This window comes from Siniperca chuatsi, linkage group LG5 (genome assembly GCF_020085105.1).
Source record: "Siniperca chuatsi isolate FFG_IHB_CAS linkage group LG5, ASM2008510v1, whole genome shotgun sequence".
NCBI lineage: Eukaryota > Metazoa > Chordata > Actinopteri > Centrarchiformes > Sinipercidae > Siniperca > Siniperca chuatsi.
In genome coordinates this window covers 24,902,722-24,928,982 of record NC_058046.1, presented here as the reverse complement: position 1 = coordinate 24,928,982, position 26,261 = coordinate 24,902,722, and the positions used below count along the sequence as shown (strand labels likewise).

Below are 26,261 nucleotides of genomic sequence, written 5' to 3'. Positions count from 1 at the left end.
TCCATTTTCCCATACATACTGCTAGAGCTGCAACTAACGATTATTTTCATTATCAACCAATCTGCTGATTATTTTTTCAAAAAAGATTAAAAAAAATAGTTTCATCTATAAAATGTCAGAAAATTTTGATGTTTTGTCTGACCAACAGTCCAGATATTCAGTTAACAATGATATAAAAACAGACAAAAACAGCAAAAACTCACATTGGAGAAGCTGCATCCAGAGAATGTTTGTTATTTTTGCTTAGTAAAACAATTGTTGGATTATCAAATTAGTAGCCGATTAACGTTATGACTATCAATAAATTGACTAATCGTTACAGCTCTACATTCTGCAGATTCAGGTTGGGTTTTGAAAACATTTAAAGCTGGAACTGGAAGACTAAGAAAACCATAAAATCTTTACAGTCAATCATTAAAATAGTTGCAGATACATTTTCTGCCAATCAGCTAATTGATTAATTGTTTCAGCTCAAAAGTATAATTTTCAATATTTCATCATACTTAAAAAAACAAAAAACAAACACACCCAACTCTGCAGCAGAATCACCACAACCACCCAGAAACACACACCCTGAAGCGTGTTGGTACAAACAAAACAAGTAAGGCTGAGAGAGATAAGGAGTCATCTGAAGACTGCATCACTGGGTGAGGCTCCTCAACACAGACCTGATACCAGAGCCAGGAGAGGATAGAGATCAATGTACATGACATTTTCAACATGCAACAAGGTCACATGCTTGCGCTCTACATGTAAAACATTATCTGCCTGTACACGGAAGCTGACCTTATGAATGAAGGCCAGGTCAGATTTAACAGATGAACAGACTTTACTGTTGTGAGCAGCACACACAGAACGAGTGGGCAGTCAGTAAATCTATAGTATTTCCTGAGTGACCAAGGAAACATGACTCATGTGTGGACAGTCAGCAACTGTGCTGACAGGAAAATGCCACTTGTAGAGATGAAATGATTAACTGATTAGTCAAAAGACAGTAAATTATTCTGCAACTATTTCGATAATCATTCAATCGTTTCATTGTCATTTTTTTTTTAAAGCAGAAATGCCAAAAATCACTGGTTATAGCTTTTCAAAAGATGAATAGCCTATGATACTAAATTAAATATTTTTGGGCTATGGACTGTTTATCAACTATTTTGATAATAGATTCATTTCAGTCATTTTTGTAGTGACAAAGTATGCTGGTATCAGCTTCTTAAATGTGAGAATTATCTGCTTTTCTCTGTTTTATATCACTCTAAATTGATTATCTTTGGCTTTTGTTGATTAGACAAATAGAGGAATTTAAGCATGTCAACTTGGCCTCCGGAAAGTTGCGATGGGCAGTTTTCACTATTTTCTGACATTATATAGACAGAGCAATTAAACGATAATGAAATTACAGTTACAGTCCTAGCCACTTGTGAACTTAGTGGTTGTTTCACATCGATTTGATTTAACCTAAGAAGCTGAGTGCATCCACTCAAGCCTTTCTACTTCACTTAGAATTTCATTTTGAAAGATTACAGGAATAGGTCTTTTAAAAGCAGTCATTCAATAACAGCTGCATCCACTGATGTGGTCCATGATCAGCTTTTAAGCAATTTTGGTGATTTTTTAAAAGTTTATTTCTTAAACAATGCTTTATTGGAGGTTGTTAGCTACATGTAGCTATGTTAACAATTATAACACCAATGTAATGACTGGACGAAAATGAAGGTATTCAGTTCAAAACTTTGCAACTGAGAGTGCCACATACCCACAACGTCCCCGGTTCGATACCAGCCTTTGTTGCATGTCTTACCTCTCTCTCCTCTTGTTTCCTGCCTGCCTCTATTTTATCATCTGGCCAATAAAGACAAAAATGGAAAAAAACAAACACCACCCCAACTTGAAACTTGCAACTGTACAGAACACTTTAATTGATCTTTACAAAAACAACCTGGTAAACAGCATTCAACAATTTAGTTTGGCTGTAGACAAAGACCTCAAAAGGGACCACACCCAGTAGGAGGGAATACAGTAGGCAAGTCAATTAGAAATGCTCTTTAGTCTGCTGCTACCAGTTCATCCATCATCTGTCGTGCTGCTGATTACATTTTTGTGAAACTTATGATGCGGGTCAAAGCTCCGTTCCAGTATTTTCAAAACTGCCTCTGAGGAAAAGCTACAACATTTAACTGTCTGTAAGGGACAGATTTTTTTTTATTTTTTAAAAATAGAGAATGATGGATGTTATTGCTACATCTTGGCATTTATTCACACCGATAAGCCAAAGAGAGGTGGGTAGAGGCCAGGATGTTCCACTGTTTTACATTAGACACAACTCTGCACGTGTAAAACAAAAACTTCAGCAACTACTTTTTACTGGTTTTTAATTCCACTTTGCTTGGAACTAGGGCTGCAAATAAGGATTGTTTTCATTATCTTGATAAATCGATTGATCGTCTATAAAATGTCAGAAAATAGTGAAAAATGCTGATTGCAGTTTCTTTAGGTCCAAGTTGATCATCAAATTGCTTGTTTTGTCTGAATGACACTTAAAACCTAAAAATATATTAAGTTTACTGTCACGTTTATTTTTGCTTGAAAAATTACTTAAAGATTTATCAAATAGTGGCAGATTATGTTTTTCAGAATCAGAAATACTTTATTGATTTGGGGAAACTCTTTTGCTACAGCAACTCACTATCACATCAGTGCACACCGAAATAGAAGTTCTAAGCAAAAATATAATACACTATCATACAGGTCAGATAAATTAAGTACCAAGTGGGTATAAGTATAAAATTAAAATAAGTGTGAAGTACAAAGTGGGTTTACCGGTTGATGATGATAATACGGTATAAACTAATAGTGCATGAACTGTTAAGTGTAGCTTATTAAGATTATAATGAGACTGAGGATATTGCACAGCAGTAATAGAATATGAATAAATATCAATAAATTAAATTAACACAGAATATTGCACAATTATGTCAAGTATTACAGACATGTTAATGATCAATGTCCAGTTTAATGACTTAGGGTCGTATAAACTAACACTTTTGTCGATCAACAAATCAACTGACCAATAGTTTCAGCTGTACCTGGAACATTAATCTGGACCACAGAAAAATCATACCAGAATATGTTCAACATGATACAAGTTGACTGCAAGTTGATAATGATACCACTGAATTATTATCATTAGTCCGAAGTGCTGGTTTCCTTTCGATGCTTCCAACTTCCTTCCTGTGTCACATGACATTACTGAAAAAAGATAACGCGTTATCTTTTTTTCATTGATGCTGTTTTCTGATAGCCTAGCACCGACGTGATGTGCGTATAATTACTGTCCTTCAACACGTGACATTACTGTCATCACATTCATATAATGCAGATCAACAATATAACTGAGGATGTTCTTCAGGGTTCAAGTCACACTCAACCATATCTTAGGCACTTACATAAACACGCAAAGCAAAGAATGACACACTCACAGTCTAACTCAGGTCTTTGTATTTGAATTATAGTAGGGCAGGAACAATATAGAAACATTTAGTCTCTCTCATGCACTTGAAACATACAGAAGCTTAAAAACAGAGCAAAATCGGCTTAATCAAGAAATGATCATGTCTACTACTCCAACACAAGCATCTGCACCAAAGTATGATTAGTTGCGATTTCCAATACATCTATAAGAGGCCCAACTGTTCTCTTCCATCCACAAATACCCACTCACACTCTTTTATAAAAAAAATTAAAAAAAAAAATCAAAAAAAAAAATCTATTGAATGCTTATTTATTCACTAACTACACCAGGCCAGATGTGACCCAGCAAAAGTCAGTTTTGTCTAATTTTTTAAAAACAGTGCAGTTGCACATTGACAGTCACTCAGTTATAACAGCAGCCCCACACACAAAGAGGACATTCCTCTGTGATGGATGGCAGATATTGGGCCATTGTAATTTTGACACAGGATACATCCTCAACAAAGAGCCGATGTCATCCTGAAAACTTGCCCTGAAGTAACCGCTCACAAACATCACTTTACTGGCATTGAGCAGAATAAGTCATTATGTGATACTGTTACAGTGATGAATGTAGTTTAGTACCGATGGCTATGTTGTTTAGTCCTTGTTATCCAAGAATCATATGGTGTGCTATGCTGCCTTTGAACATTTAATCCCCATTTTACTGTATTTCTTTCATCACACACACAAACTGAAGATTAGAAAAGGCACAATGTGTAGCCACTAACAGTAAAATAATTTTTTCCCCTCCTACTTAGCAAAGAAGTAACATACCAATAAAACAGATGTGTTTCAGGGTATACTATTCAGAACCACATCCTAAAATCTTACCGTTTACCACCCACACCCACACCTTTACACAGTATAGTGAGAAGCCACAGCATGACCCAGCACTATGGTGTAATCTTAGTCACACGTTGCCTACGGAAAACAGGGCCAGGAATCCATTTCTGTGACCCAGTTCACCTCACTGCGCCTTTTCCTGGCCCGACATCCTGTGAGGTGATCCTCTGCTCTATATCCATTTACTGTAAGTCAGAGTGACTAAGAGGAGCTAACTGTAAAAGGCTGAGAAACATGTTTTCAAATAAAGACCCTGTGACAGTCACTAAAGTCACATACACAAAAGTAAACTGTTTTTGTCAGCATTGTGCAGTTAGCTAATTTCTTACACGTCATGTAAACGAAGAACGTGGTAGCTTTAATTGGGGTCAAGGATTAGGAGTAAACAATGCATGTGATGATTGCGGTTTTCTGCACAAGCTAAATTGAATTGCAAACTTCTTCCTAAGCAACTGTACTTATGCACCATTTGGGTAAATGGGGAAGAACAACACATTTATAAACCTGATGTAAAGATTGATGACTGGTTTCTGTACCATCCTACTTTCAGGATGCCTTGATTGGAGCAGTAGTACTGATAATGAAACACACAGAGAACCCTGTAATTATATGTTCTGGCCTGAAACATGGCTGATGTCTTAAATATAAAAAAATAAAATAAGAAAAGGTAAAAGGAAGGGTGTACGACCAACACTTATTAGGAAACAAAAACAAAACAAAGGAAAGATGGGTTACACACTCTTAGTCCTGATGCAAACATTACTTACTTTAACTATATTAACTATGAGGTCTTGGGCGTGGATAAGCAAAAAATAAATAAAATCAAGAAACACACCCAACAAATCCCACCATGAGCAAGCATTTGGCGACAGTGGAAAGGAAAAATTTCCTTTAGAAGGGAAAAACCTCAGGCAGAACCAGACAACTGAGATGTCCTCAGTTGAATAAAAGAATAACCCGATGAGCCCCAGTTGCCGTTACACGAATATATGGATTTATTACTAACAGATCTGTGGACAAAGAAGCGTTGCGGCAGCATGTACACATGGACACAGCCAACATAATACTTAGTTTACATCCAAAAGGTACACTTCTCATAGCAGAATGGTAGGTGGTAGTTTATAGGTTACATCATCTAAAGACTAGACAAAGAAAGAGACTGTCTCCATCCCAAGTTATCAGTATAAGAAGAAGAACAGAGACTTCTAGGTCACTTCTATCTGATGATAGGAACATCTAGTGCCCCATAACAACATAATCACAGGGCCTCCTTTGTGAAACCATACTTTGGTCAAAGTGTCATAAATTCTATTACACCCACAAACCCATTAGTAACCCCCAAATTTCTCCCAAACAAAACATTCATCACAGTTCTACATGACTAAAGCCTGTCACGCAGACATCTGTGGTCACAAAGGCTTTTGACCCACACGTCATCGCAACATCAACTTCCTTACAGACAGGAAGCAGCAGGCAAACATGGACAACCTTACATACCAGCACCTGTACAGTCAGCAATGGCACCACCTGGGGTTGTCAACTGTCCCTACAGGCCTTCTCGCTTTACATCACAACTGCACCTCTGAGGTCCTCTCTGTCAAATTCCCCAAATCCCATCGGTCACATCTGAGACAGTGACAAGTCTGCATAAAGTGTGCAGGCTGACCAGGAGGTTGGGATAACCGTGCTGAGTAAAATCTGAAACCTTCTTCCCACATTCAGCTGTTTAGAGTTTTGGCATTTCTATGGCTTCTAACTTATTTTCTATACCAATTTTTATGCTTGTTTTGGCACAACAGAGTATAAGTGCATTGTGAGCTACTGGTAACCAAATTCCTTGTATGCACACTTGACTAATAAAACTTATTCTGGTCCTTTCCTTGGATCCAAGGGTGACTCAGCAGGATACTAAATCCTAGGATTAATTGAAAGAAATCTAGAGCTCAAATGACCAGCTCTTCCACAGATGCTTAGATTTAAGGTTCAATGACGATTGCAATAACTGTTGACTTGGTGTACAACATGAAGTAGAATTCAGTCTAGCTAAGAGTATTAAAAATTAACCACTGGCGGAGAGGGACTGGCACAAACCTTGGTCCTCACACACCAGACAAGACAAAATACAATTTATCAGTCCTGAGTCGTATGCAAACTGCAGGCACAGGTGCAATGCAAAATACTCAACATGCACAAATAGTGTGTGTACACAGATTGTACTGCCACAACTAACCCTCTGCAGGTGCTCAAAAACAGTCAGCGTAATTTAAAAAGAACCACACTAAGCCTAGCACACAAGTTTAATTTAAAAATAAATAAAATACAAGATGGCCACGTGTGGATAGGACTTGACATAAAATACGCCACCAAGCACTCATCTCAGCATCCTGGCTCTTTTCAGACCATGAGGATATTTTTAGACCAGCTTCAAAGTTCAAGTTTGCTTTTATTGTCCCAAGAGAAAAAATAGTAAAAGGAAATTACAAATAGAAAACAAACATGTCACAAAAAGACACTTAATTGATTAAATAAAAAAACACCTTGATACTGTAAATTACAAGCGTACAAACGTACATGTCAGTTGCATGTTATCTGACCGCTCTGCTCCTCTTTTGTATGTCCTCAAGAGTTGACCATTAATAAATTTAACTGATAGAGGGAAGAATGAATCTTTGTAAGGATTGTGCTTAAACAATGGGACACCGTACCTCTTACCAGAATTCATTGGCTCATACTCAGAGTTCAACACATGAGGAGAGTCAGATAAAATCCAACTGGCCTGCCGAATAGTCTTGTGGGTATGAGGTGAGGGCATCTGCATGATCTTCCCTGTAGTCTAAACCATCCTTGAACTTGACCATTAGGTTTCCAAACCAGCTTGTAATACTATAACGTAGGATGGATTCTATGGTAGCGCTAGAAAAATTAGCATCACATTAATGCGCGAAAGATGTGAATTTAAAACGTTTTCAACACATGTGTCAGGTAAAATCACTCGCAATGTGTGGACCCAACCAAAGTTGTCCTTTATACTAAAGATGTTGCTGGAGTTTTGATCTCTTCAAACTATTTTTGTTCTCCATGAACCTTGGAAACAGGTGAAATCCTTACTCAAATTGAGAATAGCAGTGTCACCTGGATATTTCACAATAAATTGATTAGATTGAGAGCTGAGACAGTCAAACTTTTGGCATAAGGAGTTAATAACTTATTTTAGAGCTCACAAAGACTGGGCCCAACTCCAGATTCCAAGGGAGGCAGCATCTTTATCCATCAACATCACATGGCTACTTACATCTCAACTTGTTTTCCTGTTTGGTAATATGTACCTATGACAGATGCACAAGCACACATACCGTAAGCACACACACACCTGCCTAGCCACGTTTCCAGGACAACCCCATCATCAAGAGCCAATAAATCCTAATGGCCAAATAAGCTCTAGTGTCCCAGATAGTGCTGCCTGGTAGCTGTACTTTCTTATCAGCTCTACCTTTTGGGATCTCATTAATTCAGGTGATACAGGACAATGCCAGCTGCATGTTTAGCGTTCTCATAATGTGTTTTGAGTTTTAGAGTCACAATAAAGCCCTCATATCCAGAAACCTTGAGGCATCTGGCCTCAACACCATAACGAAGTAGTTCCTGCGTGAAATGTATTTTTCCTGACTGAGACTAACTGGGCCTTGTGTTTCACGGTCACACTTCAGCATCAGCAGACACAAGGGTCACGCCAGCACACAAAGTCATCAAGCTAGCTAATGTTACCGGATGCGAGACCTTTACTTTAACGTTATTCCGCTAAACGTTACGTTACTCCGCTGCCAGCTAGAGCCCCGGCTGTGACGACGTAGAGAGAGCATCCGAAGCAGGAGTTTCTAAATGCCCTGCTTCCTAACATCCGCATGTATGCTAAGTCTGTCTCGTGGGATTAAAAATGGCACGTTTTGTGCTCACCTGCGTGATGAAAGACAAGCCGGAACCCACTTCCCTTCTCGGCTAACGTTACGTCCGTTGGCTCGTCCCCGTGGTTTGTGTTGTTAAAACGGTGAGCTGGGGTCAGGCGAAGATAGCATACACTTGAAGACGGAAGAAAGCCCGAACAGAACGGACTGTGTTGTGGAGGTGAGACCGTCTTCAAACCCGGTTCTTCAGAGACAAGCTCTTCCTCTTCTACAGACGTGGTTTTAATAGCTACCACACGCTCTGTCCATGGAAGGATTTTGTCTTTCATAAAGCCACGGGGTTGACGTCGGTCACCACTGCGCATGCCCACATCCACCCGTAACGTCAAGTGCCTACATCTCGCCCCGCCTTGGAACTGCGGCTCAGCCAATCAGGAGTGGCCTAGCTGTGACGCACACTTTCCTGCTTCCCCTGTGAAGATCTCAGGGACAGTGCCTTCATCGTTTTCTGTAATAATGACCTTTCTTGCATAAGCTGTTTTTTTCTGCCGCTGTACGGCTGCTTAACCAGCACGTTTACCGCCACCTGAAAATAGAAATATTTCTATTTGCCTTTCTCTGTACCTTTAGGCTTATGTATTCCACCACACTGCCATCTGATGGTAGTTTATTTGCGTTGCCTTTATTGGCCTACATTCACACTCGGGTAGTTATCCTGGCATAACACAGTTGACACAAGGTTGGATAACAGGGCTAAACCAGCAAGTTGCATAAAGTTTACTTTGTGGTAAGGTTGTACTTTTTTTGTAAGTTTTTAATGATTTTAAAGAAAAAGTTGGTACATGGTATCAAGTAGATACAACTACATTTGAGTTACAGGAGTTGCCTTTTTTATAAAACATGGTATTTGGTATTTGAGATATGTCCCCTAATAAACACAAGTCAGGAGTGAAAGGGTTTGCTGAACCAAACCATTTACCCCTGACTTCTATAACCTGAACAATATACAATGTAAATTAGTCTTCATCAGTTTCATTCAGTGGAGTCTCTACTGGAGTATGATAATACATGTACAAGTTTGTAGTGCTTTGATGAAATGCAAGTCTGGAATATTGACCGCCTAAGTACAATGCTACCTAAAAATATAGGGGCCCTGCTTTATTATCTAAACTGTATTAATACATTTTTGGCCACTTGGGGGCAGAGGAACCCAAAAACAAGCTGACAGATATAAAGTGGTCAGCATTGCATGTTATCAAGCAATGGCCTGGTGACTAACCAGCACACAAGGAGCAACATTAGCATTAATTTGGAGTCTGTCTCTGACAGATTAACCTGCATCATTGTGTACGCTTCAGTTAGTAATTGGTAATCAGTTTGTGGTGATTTAGCAAAACAAAATGTATTTAGGAATATGCATCATGTAAGCACAATATAAACTAAAATACTAATGTAAAACCACATTTTAACCTGGGGGCCCTCTACAAGAAGGGGCCTCAAGATTATGTAATAATACAACTGTCCCCTTCAGGCCCTTAGCATTTTAAGTTTATATAGATAGATTTGTTTCCATAGAGTGTGCATTATGTGTGCCTCCAGAACATAGATACATTTACATACAACAACATAAATACATTTGTACAGAATACATAGTGTGTTATTGTGATTAGCGAGCTATGGCAGAGGGGACAAAATGTCAGCTAAAACGTGCCTTTTTCCATCTAAGTGTCCTGTATCTGTGACCAGATGGGAGTAAAGTGAAAAATTACCAAACATATCTGCAATTATTCAAATTACCACAAACTAATTGCTACCCAGTTAACCTGGAGCCTTTGGTGTCCCTAACGGTCTGGGGCCCCAGTGGCAGTTTCATGCTTTTATCAGAGTATTGCTGCTGGAAATAAGGTTTATGGGAGCAGTGAGACTGAACCATATCTGAATTTGCAAGCCATAAAACCAAAATAATGAGTTAAAAGAGACACAAAAAAATCCTTGTCAGCTATCCCTTAAAATACATGTCTTGAGTAATTTCATTCATTGTTTATATAGAAAATATTGGCTACTGGAGCTTCAAAACTAGTTTCAAGGTGCTGTAGTGCAGAGGGGGCTCTTTGTTGGATTCTCAGTTCAAAAATTCAAACTTAAAAGATTAGTTTGGTTTTAGCAAAACTGTACTTCTTTTCAAACATAACTACCCAGTGAGAGACACTGACATCAGTTACTGGATTTGTGTGGCAGCTCTGCTCAAAGGTTGGGGAAACACCTTTAAACTTTTAACCCCCACTGATGGATGCTGGTCTAACCAAAGAACACATTATAATTTCCATAATTATAAAGTAAAAGTTTCACTATAAAAACATTTCCAGGCGAGAGCGAGAGACAAACAGCACCCAAACACTTAACTGTTCATTATCATCATATTCTTATTCCAAAAAATGAAGCTGAATTTATTCTGAGCTCTTGCTGTTAGGTTTAATGATCTTAAGAGACCCAAAAGCAGGACACGTAGAGACAAGTTTGAATCAGATTTATTGCAATCAACACAAAAGATCACTCCTGGTTTACAGGCAGGCCTTCGGGGTGCTGAGACAGGTGAGTGAAGGCAGGTGAGGTTCTGGATGGTCACGCTGGCTGAGATCACTGGCAGAGGACGAATATGGAGCACAGAAACAGGGTCAAACAGAGAAGCGAGCAACATGAGGTAAACTAGACTTGACTAAAGTTGGCCGTAGCATAAGTACCGCTGTGGAGCACTGAAGAGAAGAGCCGGCTGGATTTACTGCGCGGTCTTGAGCAGACTGGATGACGAGCAACAGGTGTGCTGGTGATCAGCAGCAGCAGGGAGACCAGAGAGCCCCAGACCAGGACACACACACTCACACAGGGAGGGGAAAAACAACAGAGCACACAAGGAAAGCGAGAGAGATGTAGCTGGACCATGACACATGACATAATTTTCTTAAGATAATATTCTTCAAAACTGCCATTTTTACAGAGTTGTATTTAATTTAATGTAACATTCATTGATTGTAAAGAAAAAATATCTTTTTTAACTGTAGCTTGCATTTTTACCTTGAAAAAGACACAAGCAGCCATGATGACATAAACTAAATATGAGATGTTGCACAATGAGTCATTAAGAGTACAAAAAGATAAAGGTCATGAGGCCATGAAGTATAAATAGTTAAATATCTGATGGCACAGTTTTATCTCTGCTTGCATTTTACTCAACATTTAGTCTTTTTTGATGTTACTAGTAGAAGGGAGCAGAAAAACAGCCCTGTTTTCAGCTTTGTGACAATGCATTTTCCAGCTAATCCAAGGGGAGCGTCTAAATAGTTTAGTTATCTGAAGTAGGAGATTTTTCTCAACCCATTAAGGAACAATTAATCCTTCAGTTTATCAGAAAAAATTAAATTCAAAGTCACCACATTCGGAGATACATGGTTTTCATTGGACAGGAAGGGTATGAACAATTGTAATCTGAAAAGTAACTAAATCTGTCAGACAAATGTAGTGGAGTAAAAAGTACAATATTTGCCTCTGAGATGTAGTGGAGTAGAAGTATAAAGTTGCAAAGTACCTCGAATTTGTACTTAAGTACAGTACTTGAGTAAATATACTTAGTTACATTCAACTCTTACACATGAGGAGCAAGTTGGGGCGGTGGAGGGAGCTGCAGATGCAAACGGTGTTGTCATGATGGTATCAGCAGAGTGACAATGAGAACTGTCTGGTTATGAAGGCTGCGTGTACTCCTGCATAAAACCGATTGGACATTACAAGTCAGCTGGTAGCCAAGCAGCTGATGAATAAACCATTGGCGGTGAGGCATGAATGAAGTAGCTGATGCGAGCGTGACTTCAGTAATCAACTAACACAATAACTCAGTTTAAATAACAAAAGGCTGAAATGATTACAGTAATAAAATGAGACAATAACAACTGAATATATGTGCTGCATGACTCTCTACACACAGTATGTTCATGCACAGTGCAAGCAAATTTCACAAGTCACATTTGCTGACAAAACATCCATATTTAAATTTTTTTTGTGTCACTGTTTTCCTACTGATTAATGTCACTCTTGTCAGTTGGCTTCATGTTTGTTCACACACAATTTTTGCTGCTGCATCATCTGAATGCACAGGAGGGAAATGTGATGAAGGGACTCATTAAAAAAGGAGAATTCGCAGCTGTCGACAGCATCTTTAATTAACCGGCATCACAAAGCTCCTACTGTACTGTACACAGTACTGTGGCACTTAAGAGTCTGCATGCTCGTAGATACTGAAGAACCAAGATAATGCCTTAATTCAGCATAAGAACACACTTTTAACAGTCCTTTTGTTTCCTCACAGTGCTGTGCAGACTCACTTTTCCAATCTGACCAGCTAAATGTAATCTGACATCTTCCAAAAAAAAAGAGAGAAATATTTGAATTATACATCTAAATTCTGTGAAGAACTGCTACTAAACATGATGTTAAACTGATTAACACAGAGCAACATTTCTAAAACAAATATTCTGGTCCTATTCCATCACCCAGTGCAGCACAGATGAAACCAATACAACGTAGGGTATATAACTATTAACTATACATATATACATACAAACTGGTTTCCACCAGTGGTGTATCAGGTGCAGGTATCTACAGTGCCTTTATGTCAGGTGCATATAATACATAGTCATAAAATTGTAGTGCAAGTTAATTCCACATCACATATTTGTTGACAAACATGCTTTAGTTCACTTCTCTTTTTTTCTGTCACTCACTGGGATTTTATTTTCATGCTACTCTTAGTTCACTTCATCCAGTGCTCTAAAAACTCTTGAGGAAACAGCAGGTCTGTGTGAGTGTGTGTGTGAGAGAGAGACGAGGTGTATTAGTGTTAAAGCTAGTATCCTTGTGTGCTCAGGTCAGTGGATTATTGAAAGTGTCTTTATTCCTTGTTGATTCGTTTTGTCTGATGATAAAAACACAAGGAGCTCTTCTGCTCCTTCATTTAGGACACAAAAAACCCCACACTATGATAGATGGGAGTTTTACCCAGGAAGCTCTTCTTCTGTCTGCAGAAGTCCTTTTAGTCCAGAAGCAGTTGCAAGATACAGCTAAAGGAGTGCACGAGAAATAGAAAAAAAAAACGTTACTACATTATGTGCCAGGATGAGTTTGAAGTGTGGGTGAGGTGCATGAGTGTGCTGTGTTTGTGTGTGAGTTGTGCATGTGATGCTAATGAAGGAAAAACAACTGAGAGCATCCTGATTCCTTATATCACATTCTCAAACAGCTGCATGGAGTTCATGATGTTCTCGTCCTGGGAAAAAAAAGATAAAGAAAAACATGTCACCAGAAGTCTGAAGTAAGCAAAAGTTCAGGTTCAAGACATAATACGTTTTTATCAAGTGGCTACGGTGACAGCGTTTCCAGGCAAGTCTTTCCAGACAAAAGTCATTAATTAAATATTAGGAATTATGGATATGGATGAACATGTACCAGAATCACAATCAGGTTTAATGCCAATAGGTTTTCACATATGTAAAAAAAAGACCTGCTGAAGCACTTTTAAGTTTAGAATAGATTGTTATAGTTTGGATTGAAGACAACAGAGAAGTAGATTTGTTCGCTACATGAAAACATACAGTTTGTGGTTTGTGTTAATTCAAAGCTGTGTTTTCAAATTTCAGTCCTCTAGCACCTTAGCACTATAAAAACATTTGTAATTTGTGAATATATGGCATGCTACAAACAATCTACATTTTTGAAGGAACGACTGCACAGCTCTTTCTTCTTATTATATAATTTACTGGTTTTACTATTAAAGTTTTGTCAGTTCTCCTCAAAGAGTAGCTAAATTATTTTTTTAATTCATTTGGTCCTTTGTGAATCAGGCATGTTAGAACAGCTGCAAAGTTGCAGCAGATTTATTGCCCAATGTTTGACTTTGGGGTAAATTAAACACAGAGTTAGATCATCTCAAACTGAATATTGACTGATTATCTACTAACCCCCTCTGATGTTTACAGGACAGCCAAACACAACATGAGTGAGCCCACATGGTTTATTCTCAGCCCTCAACTACTCATGAAGTCTGGAAAAATACTGGCCATACCATAATAAGAAGAGTGAGGGTCCGGATGGGATTCAGGAGCAAGACGGGAAAGTGAGGTATTTCTCAAAAACATGAGCTTTACCATATGTGGATAACCTTAGTCAGTGCCTGATTTACCAGTGACATCATGTTGTTACTGGCACTGAACCTTGACCTATTGTACACTATTTGTGTTGCTGAGTAACTGTGATTTTGTGGTTTTTTTTGCGCTTATCTGTTTGTGCGTGGGACTGGGTGAAAAAGTCACCTTCTGACATGTCTCAATGAACTCTTCAATGGTCACTACACCATCTCGGTTTTTATCCATTTTCTGTAGGAAAAAGAAAGAATCAACAAAACAGGGAGAAAGCACACATCAGTGAGAGCATGTTTAGGGTTCCTTTGAGTAGAAACTGTAAGAGGCCTTGTAGCACAGTGAAGTTGTGTGTGTTTTTTTATTTATTTATGTGCATTCAGAACCTGAAAGAACTTGTCCACGTGTTCATAGGGTGCTTCATCTCGCACACAGGGGTAGGTGTACCTCCCCATCATGTCATAGATTGACTTCATAATCGCCAGCATCTCCTGAAGAAGAAGAGGACAGAATTCAAGTCAAATCAGTGATACATTTTAACATGAAGGATGATTAATTCTACTCAACAACCAACAAAGGTTCCCAGGAAATTAAAACAAACTGCAAACAAAAGAAATCCATGTTAATCATCACTTAAAAATTACGTTATGATGAGCAGTTGGTCTTGGTTGGGAGGTGGACTTGTATGGTCCTGTATGGAGTCTACTGAGGTTACCAAAGTCAAGACCAACACCAAAGGCCACTTAAGGCGTGGAGAATAAGCTAAAGAGCTGGTGCTTTACATGTCTGTGTATTATTATATTATTATTATTATATTATTGTCTAAGATGGCCGTCGTTCCCAAAAGTAAAACAATTAAACATCATTCTCCACAAAAGATACCAGCATGGCCATCACAATGTGCGGCTGCACAGGTCCTCGTGCCTTTTAAGGGCCTAGCAAAGCAATTTTTTTTTTACTGAACATACTTCAAAGCAAATTTTCTGTGTGTCCGGTAACAATAAAGGTCACATGAGATTTTTTTTTTTTTAATTATTAATTTTTCTTTCCTGGGTGTAGGTTCCAGGCCCCAGATGAATCCAGAGCAAAAAAGGAAGAAAGGTGACTTTCATGTAATCCAATATATGTCTGGTGTTATTATTGGTAATGGTAATATTCTTAAGAAATTATTAAATTACACAACATGACAGGGTTTCTCATAGTGCTGCCGCATTAAAATGTGCAACATGACTGTCAGAAAACCTTCTAGGAGTTGGGTTTTTTTTGGCTTTAAGTGAAAGTGATGAAATGAGACAGAGATCGTAAATTTTGCTGTTGAGTGTGTGTAATGTTGTCTAAAAGTTGTGCATAATGTTGCTTGTTTCATTAAGTGCTGTTAAATTTGTGCAGAATGTGGTTGGATGTGCTTAATGCTATTTAGGGTGAGCATACTGCTGTTTTAGCTGTGTGTAATGCTGTTGTAGCACCTTATCAAGATAAAAAAAGAAAAAACACACACACTTGCACTGTTGTTATATACAGTGTTTATAATTTTGTTGTAATGTTTATCTCCATGTAAAGCACTTTACAGCAATTTACCTTGGCTATGAGTGTACATTTGAATGTTAGTGATCAGGGCCTCCCCTGCCTCACACCTCTGGATACAGGCACCCCTTTGACCATTTGGTATGACTGTGAATCATCCTGTCAAATTGAATTAACATTGGACAATCAGTGGGTGTCCTGGTAGCCTAGCCTGGTGTCCTGGTCCAGACGTATCACGTAACTGCAACGTTTTTGGTTTGATTCCACCTGTTATTTCCTGTTTTATTTTGTAATATTCTCCCTCCCTCTTGTGTCTGTTAGTGTTGCTTCCTGTCGTTGATTGCTTCGAGTGTTTTCACCTGTGTCTCGTTGTCTCCCCTGCCTGAGTGTATTAAGTCTGTGTCCTTCCTTTGTTCAGTATCAGATTGTCATTGTACCCTGTGTCGAGCATCCTGGCATTTGATTCCTGTGTTTCTTGGACTAGTTCTGTTTCTTTTGGACCTCGCTGGATTTTGGATTTGTTGCCTGTGTTCTGGATTCCCTTTTCTGAGTTTGATCTCTGCCTGTAATCCATGTAAGCCCTTGTGCATCCATTAAATCCCAGAACTGCATTTCTCTGCCTCCATTGTCTGCATTTTGGGTCCTACTCCTGTCTTCCTGGTTCCCCCTGCTCGACAAACTGCAACACACATACCTCTTTGGTGATGTAGCCATCCTTATTAATGTCGTAGAGGTTAAATGCCCAGTTGAGCTTCTCAGTGACCGAACCTCTGAGCAACACCGACAGGCCGATGACGAAGTCCTCGAAGCGGATTGAACCGTTTCTGTCAATGTCAAATGCGTTGAACAGGAAGTGAGCGTAGGTGGTTGCATCTGTGGACAAAAGGAGTCAGGGTCAGAGATTTTGTGGACTGTATTTCGCCAAAGCACCCAAAACAACAAGAGAGAGTTATTGGGGTGGGGAGAAGGGATGTACCTTTATGTTTTTTTTTTTTTTTTTTTTAAAGCAGCAAGACCGTCTCCAGGTTTATTAATATTTGCTTTGGACCCTATCCTTGTCATAGAAAAAATTCCAACACCCTAATTTCTCAACTCCACCCTTTCTTTGAGCCTGTTATGTTTAATAGAAGAATAATTTTTATATTCTAGCTGCTGTCTAAATGAACAGTTATTACCACTGTCACTTAAGCAAACAGGGGCTTCACCATAATATTTTCACTTTAGTAACAGGTTGGGTTGTACTGAATATGCATTAGTTTAACTCTATATAATACATTTAACTTTAGTGTAGTTCTGTTATAATACGGAGTAAAGTGAACGTGACTGTTGGATGGTGAAAAAAAAATGAGATCTTTAAGAGAGATAATGTTCAATCCTTACTATTAAGATCAACACTGACTGTTTCTGTACTTGAGCACCCTTTAAATTATGATGCATTTGTTCCCAGCAAAAATCTCCTTATCAAGTCATTTTAGTCTATGATTGAGTCCCTTATTCTCTCAAAATGTGAAAAAATGCACCTGTGCAGTGAAAATATTCCAGCCTGTTTTCAGTGCAAATCGATTAGTTTCAAGTGTTTTCTGAAATCAGGTTTAATTTCTCTTAATTCATGTACAGCAACATGTCTCATACTTCTTGTTTCAAGATAGTCAGTTCACTTGCTTTAAGAAAATACATTTTTAGGACCAAATTATAGCTAGAATTGTCTTACTAATATTGGGACTTTTGCACTGTTAAAGATTGAACTCCTCAACTGAACATAAAGTAGTTCAAATTAGCTGCACATCGACCAGCTACAACAGGATGATTGCATCAGTAACATTAATCCAATAATATAATCTACATATAACCCAATGAAAGGGGGCGTCCTACAATACTTTCACTTTGGATACTTTAAGTAAATTTTGCTGAAAATAGTTCTGTACTAAAGCTTTTGAAGGCAGGACTTTTACTTGTTACAGGGTATTTTTACATTGATGTATTATTACTTTTACATAAGTTTGACTATTTTAATGTATCTATTCAATCGTTTACAGTAAACCTCACAAGAAAATTATGAAATAAAATTAAAGACCATCCCTTGCTTCAGCAAAAAGAAAAAATACATAACCACCCTCTGCTTTTCTGACCCCACCTCCCTCCCTAATAGGCTAAAACAGTCACTAACAAGAAAGGACAAGAGAGGAGAGATTGTTTTAACGTCTAACCTCCTTGGGGAAAGAACTGAGAATAGATTGTCTTGAATGTCTCCTCATCAACCATCCCACTGGGACACTCCTGCTCAAGTGAGGAAGAAAAGAGATATATATTAGAATAATTCAAGTCTGTAAAGCATCGTAACGATGGTAAAGCAATGGAGACCGTCTCAGCAGCCGGCAGCCGGACGTACGTTCTTGAAGCCTCGATAGAGAGACTGAAGCTCCTTCCTGGTGAACTTGGTCTGAGCCTGCAGCTGGTCCAGCCCCTCCGGCTGGTGACGCACCGTCGACAGCTCCAAATCACTGTCGCTGCTGTCTGTGGGAGAAAGAGAGAGAGGGAGGGATGGATAGACAGACAGGTAGAGAGAAAAGAGAGAAAGAGAGAGAAGTGTTGTAGAGAGGGAAAGATGAAGAGAAAAAGAAGGAGGATGGGGCAGACATTGAGCGTGTGGATGCAGGTCAACATTCAGGGAGGGGTGGGATCACACATTCAACAGAGAGGCATTTGAGAGAGAAATTTATCAAAAAACTATAGAGGAGCAAAAGGCAGGCGAACGAGGGAGTGAAAAAGAAGAGGAGGTACTTTCTTTATGGTGGAAATGTCACAAAACAAGGATTGTTTTGATCTGTTCGCTTGAAAAAAAGACACTGCAGAAAATCAGAATTTGAGAAATTCAATTAAAGTCACTTTCACAGAGCAAATCACGAAGTGTCGCGGCATTACAGGTTACACACACTAAGAGAAAGCACTGCACGACTGGGAAAAAGGAAAACATTAAAAAAAAGGAGGGAGGTTTTCTCAAAGTTAGTTGGGTTTCTACCATACTCACCATCTTTAGACAGAGAGAAGAGAGGAGGAGGAGGGGTGTTGACACCAAAATGGAGTGAAAGAAAGTAAATGGAGAACAGTGAGAGAGTGATAGTAAGAGGAAGAAAAAAACAAAACAAAGAAAACAAGTCAGATCGGACACTGAGATATGATGGATGCTGAGCGCTCCAGAGGAAAAGACTTATTTTCTGATAAAACATCCAGCAGAGCAGAGAAATATAATATGCTGTGAAACACAAACCAAAACCACAGCGGAGGGAATAATATTGGATTGTTTCTTTAAGGCTCATTTAAAACAGTAAGACAGTCGAAAGTAGAATAAAAATCTTATCTCAACTCATGGTCTTTAATCTGAGCTTTCAACCACATCAGTGAAAAGAGTGGGACATGTTTCAAAACTTGGAAAAAGCTAGTAAGTGGTCCTTGAGTTAAGATTTGTTTGTCAAAATATGTTGCACATCTTTCAGTGAGATGATTTGTCTTTGGTTCAAAGTGTTTTTTTTTTTTTACATCATAATGTTTTTGCATGTTTTTTTGATCTCAGTTGGATTTTCCTGTCACTATCAACTTGTAGTTATATTACTGCTTCATAATGCTGCGTTCATGTCATCTCGTAATTACAAGCTTCCGACTTGTAAATAGCATCCACGTCAACTTCCAAGTCGTGGAAGTCGTAAACTATGATTTTGCTGAAAGCTCCGACATATCAGACTCGATTAAACACAAATATGGACGCCGCACATTAGCCAAAGACCATAGTTCAATGTAAATAAACAACAGCTGAATGTTTTATAGAGTGTGAAGTACTCTGGCAACCAAAGTCAACATTTTCTGAAGTGTATTTAAACAGTTAGACTATTTTATTTAAATTTGAGTAGTTGGCCTAAAGGCCATGAGAGAACTGTGCTGTGAAAAGACTAAAACCAACAATGAATTCATCCTACTTTTATAAGTTTTGTCTGATATATCATATTCCTCTGTGCCATAGAGCTCCATTGTTGTCTAAAAAACACATCACTGTTCACTCCTAAATTATTACTAACTACTAGCTCAAATACTGATTTACTAAATAAGGGTGCACCAGTAAAACTTAAGAAATGCCTTAGCTTGTAAAGACTTTAGTAATGTGTAAATCGTTTGCTAGATTACATCTGCAGCGCCGTCCAATCAGGAGCAATGAAGAATGTAAACAGGAAGTCATTGTAGCATCACAAGCTAACTTAACTTCCAGGGATTATGAGGTATGTTGTGTTATTTTTGTGAAATGTAATTTAAAATCTCAAGATTTGCATCATTACTAAACAGCATTTATCAAGTTTCAAGTCAGATATGTCAACAGTATTCCATATTATCTATTTTACTCTTCACTCTAAATGGGTCATATATATTATCAAGTTAACGTTAGCTTTGTCAGTTGGTTCAGTTAGCTACAAAACAGTTACACCTGGCAGTTACTGGGTGTAAATATTTAGTGTAAACCTTATGTCGACACGTATTGCTATATCCACAAAGCTCACACCGATTCCTCTTGTGGACTAAAGCAAAAAGGGTTTATTTATCCATTTGACTCTTTCAATGTCACTCTCTCATACTATTTCGACAGACAAGGCCACCATTTATCTCTGTATATTCCAAACACCCACAAAATTATCCACAAGTTAGTCCACAACGCGGTCATAAAGCTGTGCAGCTCCACTCTGCATCTGCCACCAGAGACGGTCCAGAAAGAAGTGATAAGCATCTTTGCTGCAGCTACTCACTGCCCTAAAGTGTCGTTACGCGTCGGCAGTCGGTCCCGTAGGGTCATGCATCTATTTCTTAGCGCATTACGGGTAAACAAATAAAATAGAATTGTAATTATTCAGAGTAGACCTGCATTGAACATATAATATATTAAGAATACAAGCAAATATGACTGAATATCAATATGTAAAAATAATAAATAATATACAACTGCAAAATTACATTTAGCTCCTATATTCAGTACTAACTAATCTCTACATAATAACTAGTTAGTGTGGTGCAACCCGTTTTAATTTAGTCATGCGTTAAACTCCACTTAGTAAAAACTGTTAGAACTGACAGCTGGTGCAACTGACTCCTGGTGCTGCAAATAATCACCAAATGTGTATTCGTACTCAGGTGAGTCCTCAACAACTACACTCTTTTCTCCTGTTTGAGTAACATTTGCTAAAAACTACAGTGCCCAGCTGTTTTAGGAAATTAGTGAGCCTTTAAAAAAAACAAAACTATATATTTGTGACCCATTTTTTAAGATTTGCTTCTTGAAAGATTTATGTTCTTGGGGCTGAAATCTACAGACAGGCTGGGGAAGTCAGTAAGTATTAAGAGAAGGACTAACAGACAATAACAAATTGTCGAATATCACCAGCCTTATTCTTTAAAGTCAAATTAGCTTTTTAAAATGATCCCACATTAAAACCCAGATATCTTACTTATTTATACCTTTTGTGTGTGTCTCATTTTGTAAGCTCCTCTCATGATTTACAACTATCCAGACTTGAGTCAAACAACATTCACAAACAATGTATCATAATTACAAGTGGATTAAAGTAAATAAATTCACTCCAGCCTCTCCTCCTCCTCCTCTTCCTCATTGTCCCTCTCCCAGATTGCCTCACCGGTCTCAGTGATGTCGATCAGGCCCAGCAGGTGCATCAGTTTGAGGAACATGATCACCAGGCAGACGATGCCAACTGTCTGGAGTCCTTCCGTCTCCCACCTCACACTCATCTTCCCCTCTTCTTCTACCTTTTCCTCCAGGGTCCTTTTCTTTCTTTTCTTCTACTACTACATTATTGGACTTTCTATACACCTCTCTCTCGATCCATTTGACTCTTTCAGTCTCACTCTCTCTGTTCTTCTTCTCTTTCTCTTCTTGTCTCGGAAACAGTGTCACTCACTCATCACTCCTTTTCTGTCACAATTTTTTTCCTGCAGTTTCTGTTACTCTATTTAGCTCTCCCCTTCTGCCTTTTTTAATTGACTGCCCCCCACCGTGCTCTCTCCTGCTCTAATGGATCTTTCAGGATATTCTCCACAACTAAGAGCGGGGTCTGATGATCCAACTCCAAATGCATCAGATTATTGCTGTAAAAATACCTCCTAAAAATCTGGACTACCACGTTAATCCATGGGAAATCCAATTAGATAGAGAGGAAGCTCAGATACTCTCGCACCACACATGTAGGTTTTTTGGCATAAGCATACAGTTGGTTTGGGATTCCTCCAATGAATAGTATTCCTCTAGTTGGTGATAAAACTCTTAAATCAAATAAAAAACAACATCTAACATGTATCCAGAGGTCATATGTGTCACAAAATCTTCCATTGACTGAATAACTGATGCGCTGCAACTCCGTCCTCTGTTTCCTCCCTCCTTTCTATCTCACATCTTATTTCCTGCTAATTAACCTGCGAACTCCCGAGGAACTTGAGAAAAGCGGCACCTTTTCCATTAAAATAACTAAATAAAAGACATTAAAAACAGTGAGGCACTGAATACCGAAGCTTTAAATGGAGACGATTTTTTTTTTCCTAAATGTGACATACACAAAACAATTTGCCTTTAAGGAATCAGAGAGGCTGGTGGCAGAGGTCAACAGGTGCCCTGAATCCCATTTTCCCAGTCAGCCCTGTGATCCAGTTTCTAATTGTTCCCGTCTCTCCTGGGGTCCATAACACAGATTTAATATTGTGTCTCATACTGATGTAAAGGGAAACAGTGAGCAAACGCTCCCTCTAGTGGAGAAACACAGAGACAGTGTGCCGGCACAGGAGGTTTTTTTGATTTTATAACAATGTGAACAAGAACTTCATCCTAGACGTAGAAAAAATATCCTTTCTTTCTGTACCAATAAAAAACATTGACAAATTATAGATAGATAGATATTTTAATGCAAATATCTGTATTATTAATGCACTAACCCTACTTAGACCTGATACTGTACGATAATGTTATATTTGCATCTTTACTAAAAAAAGAGCACTATCCCTTCACTGACTTTGATGTTGTTCAATTCCAGCGTCTTTTAGGAGAATACTGACTTTCATTTTTAACTGCAAAACACGCAGAGGTGGTGACAGCACTTTTTTCAGCCCTGAATATTACCTGTAGACTTTCTCTCAGGATGTATACATTCCCAGCAAACTCCACCAATAAGGTAGGGTGGACTGAATGTGGCCTGACAGGCGGAACCCAGGGCTAAAAAAGTCTGAGTCACTTGCTGCTGCTCATTAAGCTCACTGCAAACACTTTCTTTCATCTGGATTTTGGCACCTGGACAGTATGAGGACACAGATATTGTTGTAAGAATATCAAAATTAAACAATTAAATGGGGAGGAGGAACAAAAATAGGATTTAATATATAATTATATATAATATATACTAACTTTTAATATTTTCCTCTAGATATACCGATTAGTTAAGAGTAAAATGAATATGTTCACAGAGCAGATGCTACTTCTCAGATTTAACACCAATTTTATGTGATTATCTTGTAGCACAGGGTGGGAATAGCGAGGGATCTTGTCTTTGGTCTTTATGTGTATTCTGTGTCTTAACGTTAACGCAAACGTTGTGTTGCTTGTTAATAAATGGTATTTAAAAAATCAAAATGACAAAAACAAACAAGGAGGAGGAAAATGAATGTGGTGGCCAGGTTGAATGTACACTCTTAGATTCTGTAACTTTGGTTTTGCAGTTTTAGAAAATTGATGGATGGATGTTTCTATCATTCTGAATGGACAAATGTAATCTTTGATACACATTATAAGTCATCTGTTAAATGATCTATCCAACAAACATGGAAATGAGCAAACAGTCACAGATGAACAAATGAAACTACTCATTCCCACCCCATCTCTTTACAGTATATTGATGTTATTTACCATTAAAATATCCTGCACAAGAGTCGAATGTGGACTAAAAATACCAGATATTGGTATCAGAGAACCTCAGAATAGGGCTTGTACATCTCTAAAGACAAGGCTACCTCTGGCATCAGATGTCGGCCCAAAATAGGACCAAGTTGGACTGAACCCAAAATCGACATCAGAGCAGACGGGACTGAAACAACAATCAAATGCCAGCGGGTTTTGTTTTAGATCAGATCCTTTAACTGGATTTTAAACACACAGACACATGTGGACAAACACAACTTCACACACACACACACACACACACACACACACACACACAAGGAGTGTCAATTTGTGCATTTTGGATCTGAGTGCTGATGACATAAATAATGCAACAAATAAGCGAGCAGACCTTATTGGTCGATAAAGGACGTCTAATGCACTGCTGATGCTAAATGTGGAAAATCAAAAATCCTCTCCAGACACGTTTTATTATGATATAAAAATACTCTGCTTGAATAATTATTTGTCAGATATGGTTTCTCCACAAGCACAATTCAATAACAAATAAATTCTTAAAATTACATCTACACTTTCTCCCTCATTGAAAAATCCAGAATATATAAATATGCAAATATTTTGCTGGACAAAAGATTTCTCCTATTTCACTGAAAAATTTATTTTCAGTGTTTGTACACTGGAGGTTTTCAAGTTTCCACATCACGCTTGTTTAAGTTGCATATTGGCCTATATTGGACAGAAGTATAAAGTACTTTTAATGTCTTCAATTGTCTTATTGTGTTTTTATTGTGTTTATTCCACTTGTGAAAACTAAAAATCTCAACTGAACTGAACTGTAGAGAGACAGACAGGAAATGATGAGAGTTACATGGTAGGCATCTCAGACCACAAGGCCAGCAGGATGCAACCAAAAAAGTTTTTTAACTGATTCAGAAGAGGTCTGACAATCACTTCTTTAATAATGTGGCATTTTAAAACAACATTAGAACACTAATTTAATTTCAGTGGGGATATAATGGTGCTGCAGGCTGTAGCCAAGAATCCCAGAAGAGTCCAATTTTACTTTTCAAACTTTTTTCTCAGTATTTAAAAAAAATCACATCACAAAATTTCACATTTTATTCGTTAATTCAACAGTTCAAATAATTTTGTGTCATTTCCCAACTCCCTAAAATGTTATTTCAAAGCCCTCACTACACAGGTGTGTAAGGTATGTAATTCTAAATCTAAAAAAAAAAAATTTTTTGCCTAAAAACAGTCACATTTTAAGATATTTAGTCTAAAGAATATCAGAAACAGCCTAAAAAAGTGGAATGTGTGTAATTGTACTGAAACGATGAGTCAATCAAATAATGTTAATTAATAAAATAGTTGATCGATCATTTTTCTTGCAACTTTTGATGGTTTCAGCTTCTTAAATGTGAGAATTTGTTGCTTTTCTTTGTTTTACATTATAGTAAAATTCATATATAGAGATATTAATAAAGATATTTGAAAGTCATCTTGGGCTCTAGAACATTTTGATGGGTATTTTCCACTGTTTTTTTAATGTTTTCTAGACCAAATTATGTATTGATTAATAGAGAAAAGTGCCTATATTGTAGAATGTAAACCCCTCTTCATGTTATTAAACCCCTCAAATTCCCAGAAATACTTCTGAGGATGTGACTTCAGTGTCCCCAGTGGTAGCTGCGGCCTCGAGCTACAGGTGAATCACTCACATAAATCGCTAAATGACACACTGAAGAATAATCTTAAACATCCAAACAGAAATTACAATGTCCAATGCCATGATGCAAGTATACAGAGTAGCAAACTGTAGATTTACCTTTAACAGGCATGAAACATCACAAAATGGCTCATGAATGACTTCAGGACTAAATCAGCACAGCAGTGAGAGTCTCAATCGAACGCATGGGATCATCACAAAGCTGATATTTATAGCAGGGCTGCATTTGAAATCTATTTCTATTCAAGGCCAATCAACAGGGAGCAAAACATCTCGACTTGTGAATCCTGAAAATGTACGACAGCCAGATGAGTTACTTTTCACCCATTTGACATGAGACAAAATATACAAAATCTGCTGCCAAATAGTTAAATGTGTTTAGGTTGATGAGAAGATGCTCAAGCAGATGAGATAATGACACTGCAGTTGGTAAATTAGTGAGGTGATGAAGTAATGAAGTGGCAGGAATCAGGATGAAGACACATGACGAGAATTTCAGAGGCTACTGAGGGATGGCCAGTGTCCTTCAGGGTCCTGGAGGAGTACTCCAGGCTCCATATTTAGGCGGCCTCAGAGGAAGCCTGTTCGATACCGCATGTATAATTGATGTGAAGTAATGCTACACTGGGGTG

General features: G+C 38.2%; 2 protein-coding genes and 2 long non-coding RNA genes across 13 annotated transcripts in view; 1 reads left to right on the top strand and 3 right to left on the bottom strand.

Annotated features, from left to right (window-relative positions):
* Positions 1-8,634, bottom strand: part of slc23a2 (solute carrier family 23 member 2) — a 44,425-nt gene extending 35,791 nt beyond the window's left edge. For 2 of the 4 annotated variants that reach the window (XM_044195023.1, XM_044195024.1), the window contains exon 1: positions 8,314-8,634. In XM_044195023.1, coding sequence (XP_044050958.1) covers positions 8,314-8,626 — 313 coding nt within the window. In that variant the 5' untranslated portion in view covers positions 8,627-8,634. The remainder of the gene's footprint in view (positions 1-8,313) is intronic. The other 2 variants (XM_044195025.1, XM_044195026.1) reach the window with 1 other exon arrangement.
* A 354-nt stretch (positions 8,635-8,988) lies between these two features.
* LOC122875671 lies at positions 8,989-16,658 on the top strand. Its single transcript, XR_006377874.1, has 3 exons — positions 8,989-9,048; positions 14,288-14,429; positions 15,506-16,658. It is a non-coding gene; the product is annotated as an uncharacterized LOC122875671 (long non-coding RNA).
* Positions 10,774-11,772, bottom strand: LOC122875670. The gene is made up of 2 exons (XR_006377873.1): positions 11,003-11,772; positions 10,774-10,901 (listed from the first exon to the last, which is right to left on the bottom strand). It is a non-coding gene; the product is annotated as an uncharacterized LOC122875670 (long non-coding RNA).
* Positions 12,455-26,261, bottom strand: part of kcnip3b (Kv channel interacting protein 3b, calsenilin) — a 49,994-nt gene continuing 36,187 nt past the window's right edge. For 3 of the 7 annotated variants that reach the window (XM_044195027.1, XM_044195028.1, XM_044195033.1), the window contains 6 exons: positions 18,360-18,484; positions 18,178-18,247; positions 16,665-16,843; positions 14,833-14,937; positions 14,621-14,683; positions 12,455-13,578 (listed from right to left, as the gene is read on the bottom strand). In XM_044195027.1, coding sequence (XP_044050962.1) covers positions 13,531-13,578; positions 14,621-14,683; positions 14,833-14,937; positions 16,665-16,843; positions 18,178-18,247; positions 18,360-18,484 — 590 coding nt within the window. In that variant the 3' untranslated portion in view covers positions 12,455-13,530. Of the gene's footprint in view, positions 13,579-14,620; positions 14,684-14,832; positions 14,938-16,664; positions 16,844-18,177; positions 18,248-18,359; positions 18,485-18,998; positions 19,288-21,639; positions 25,227-26,261 lie in introns of those variants that run through there. The other 4 variants (XM_044195032.1, XM_044195031.1, XM_044195030.1 and 1 more) reach the window with 3 other exon arrangements.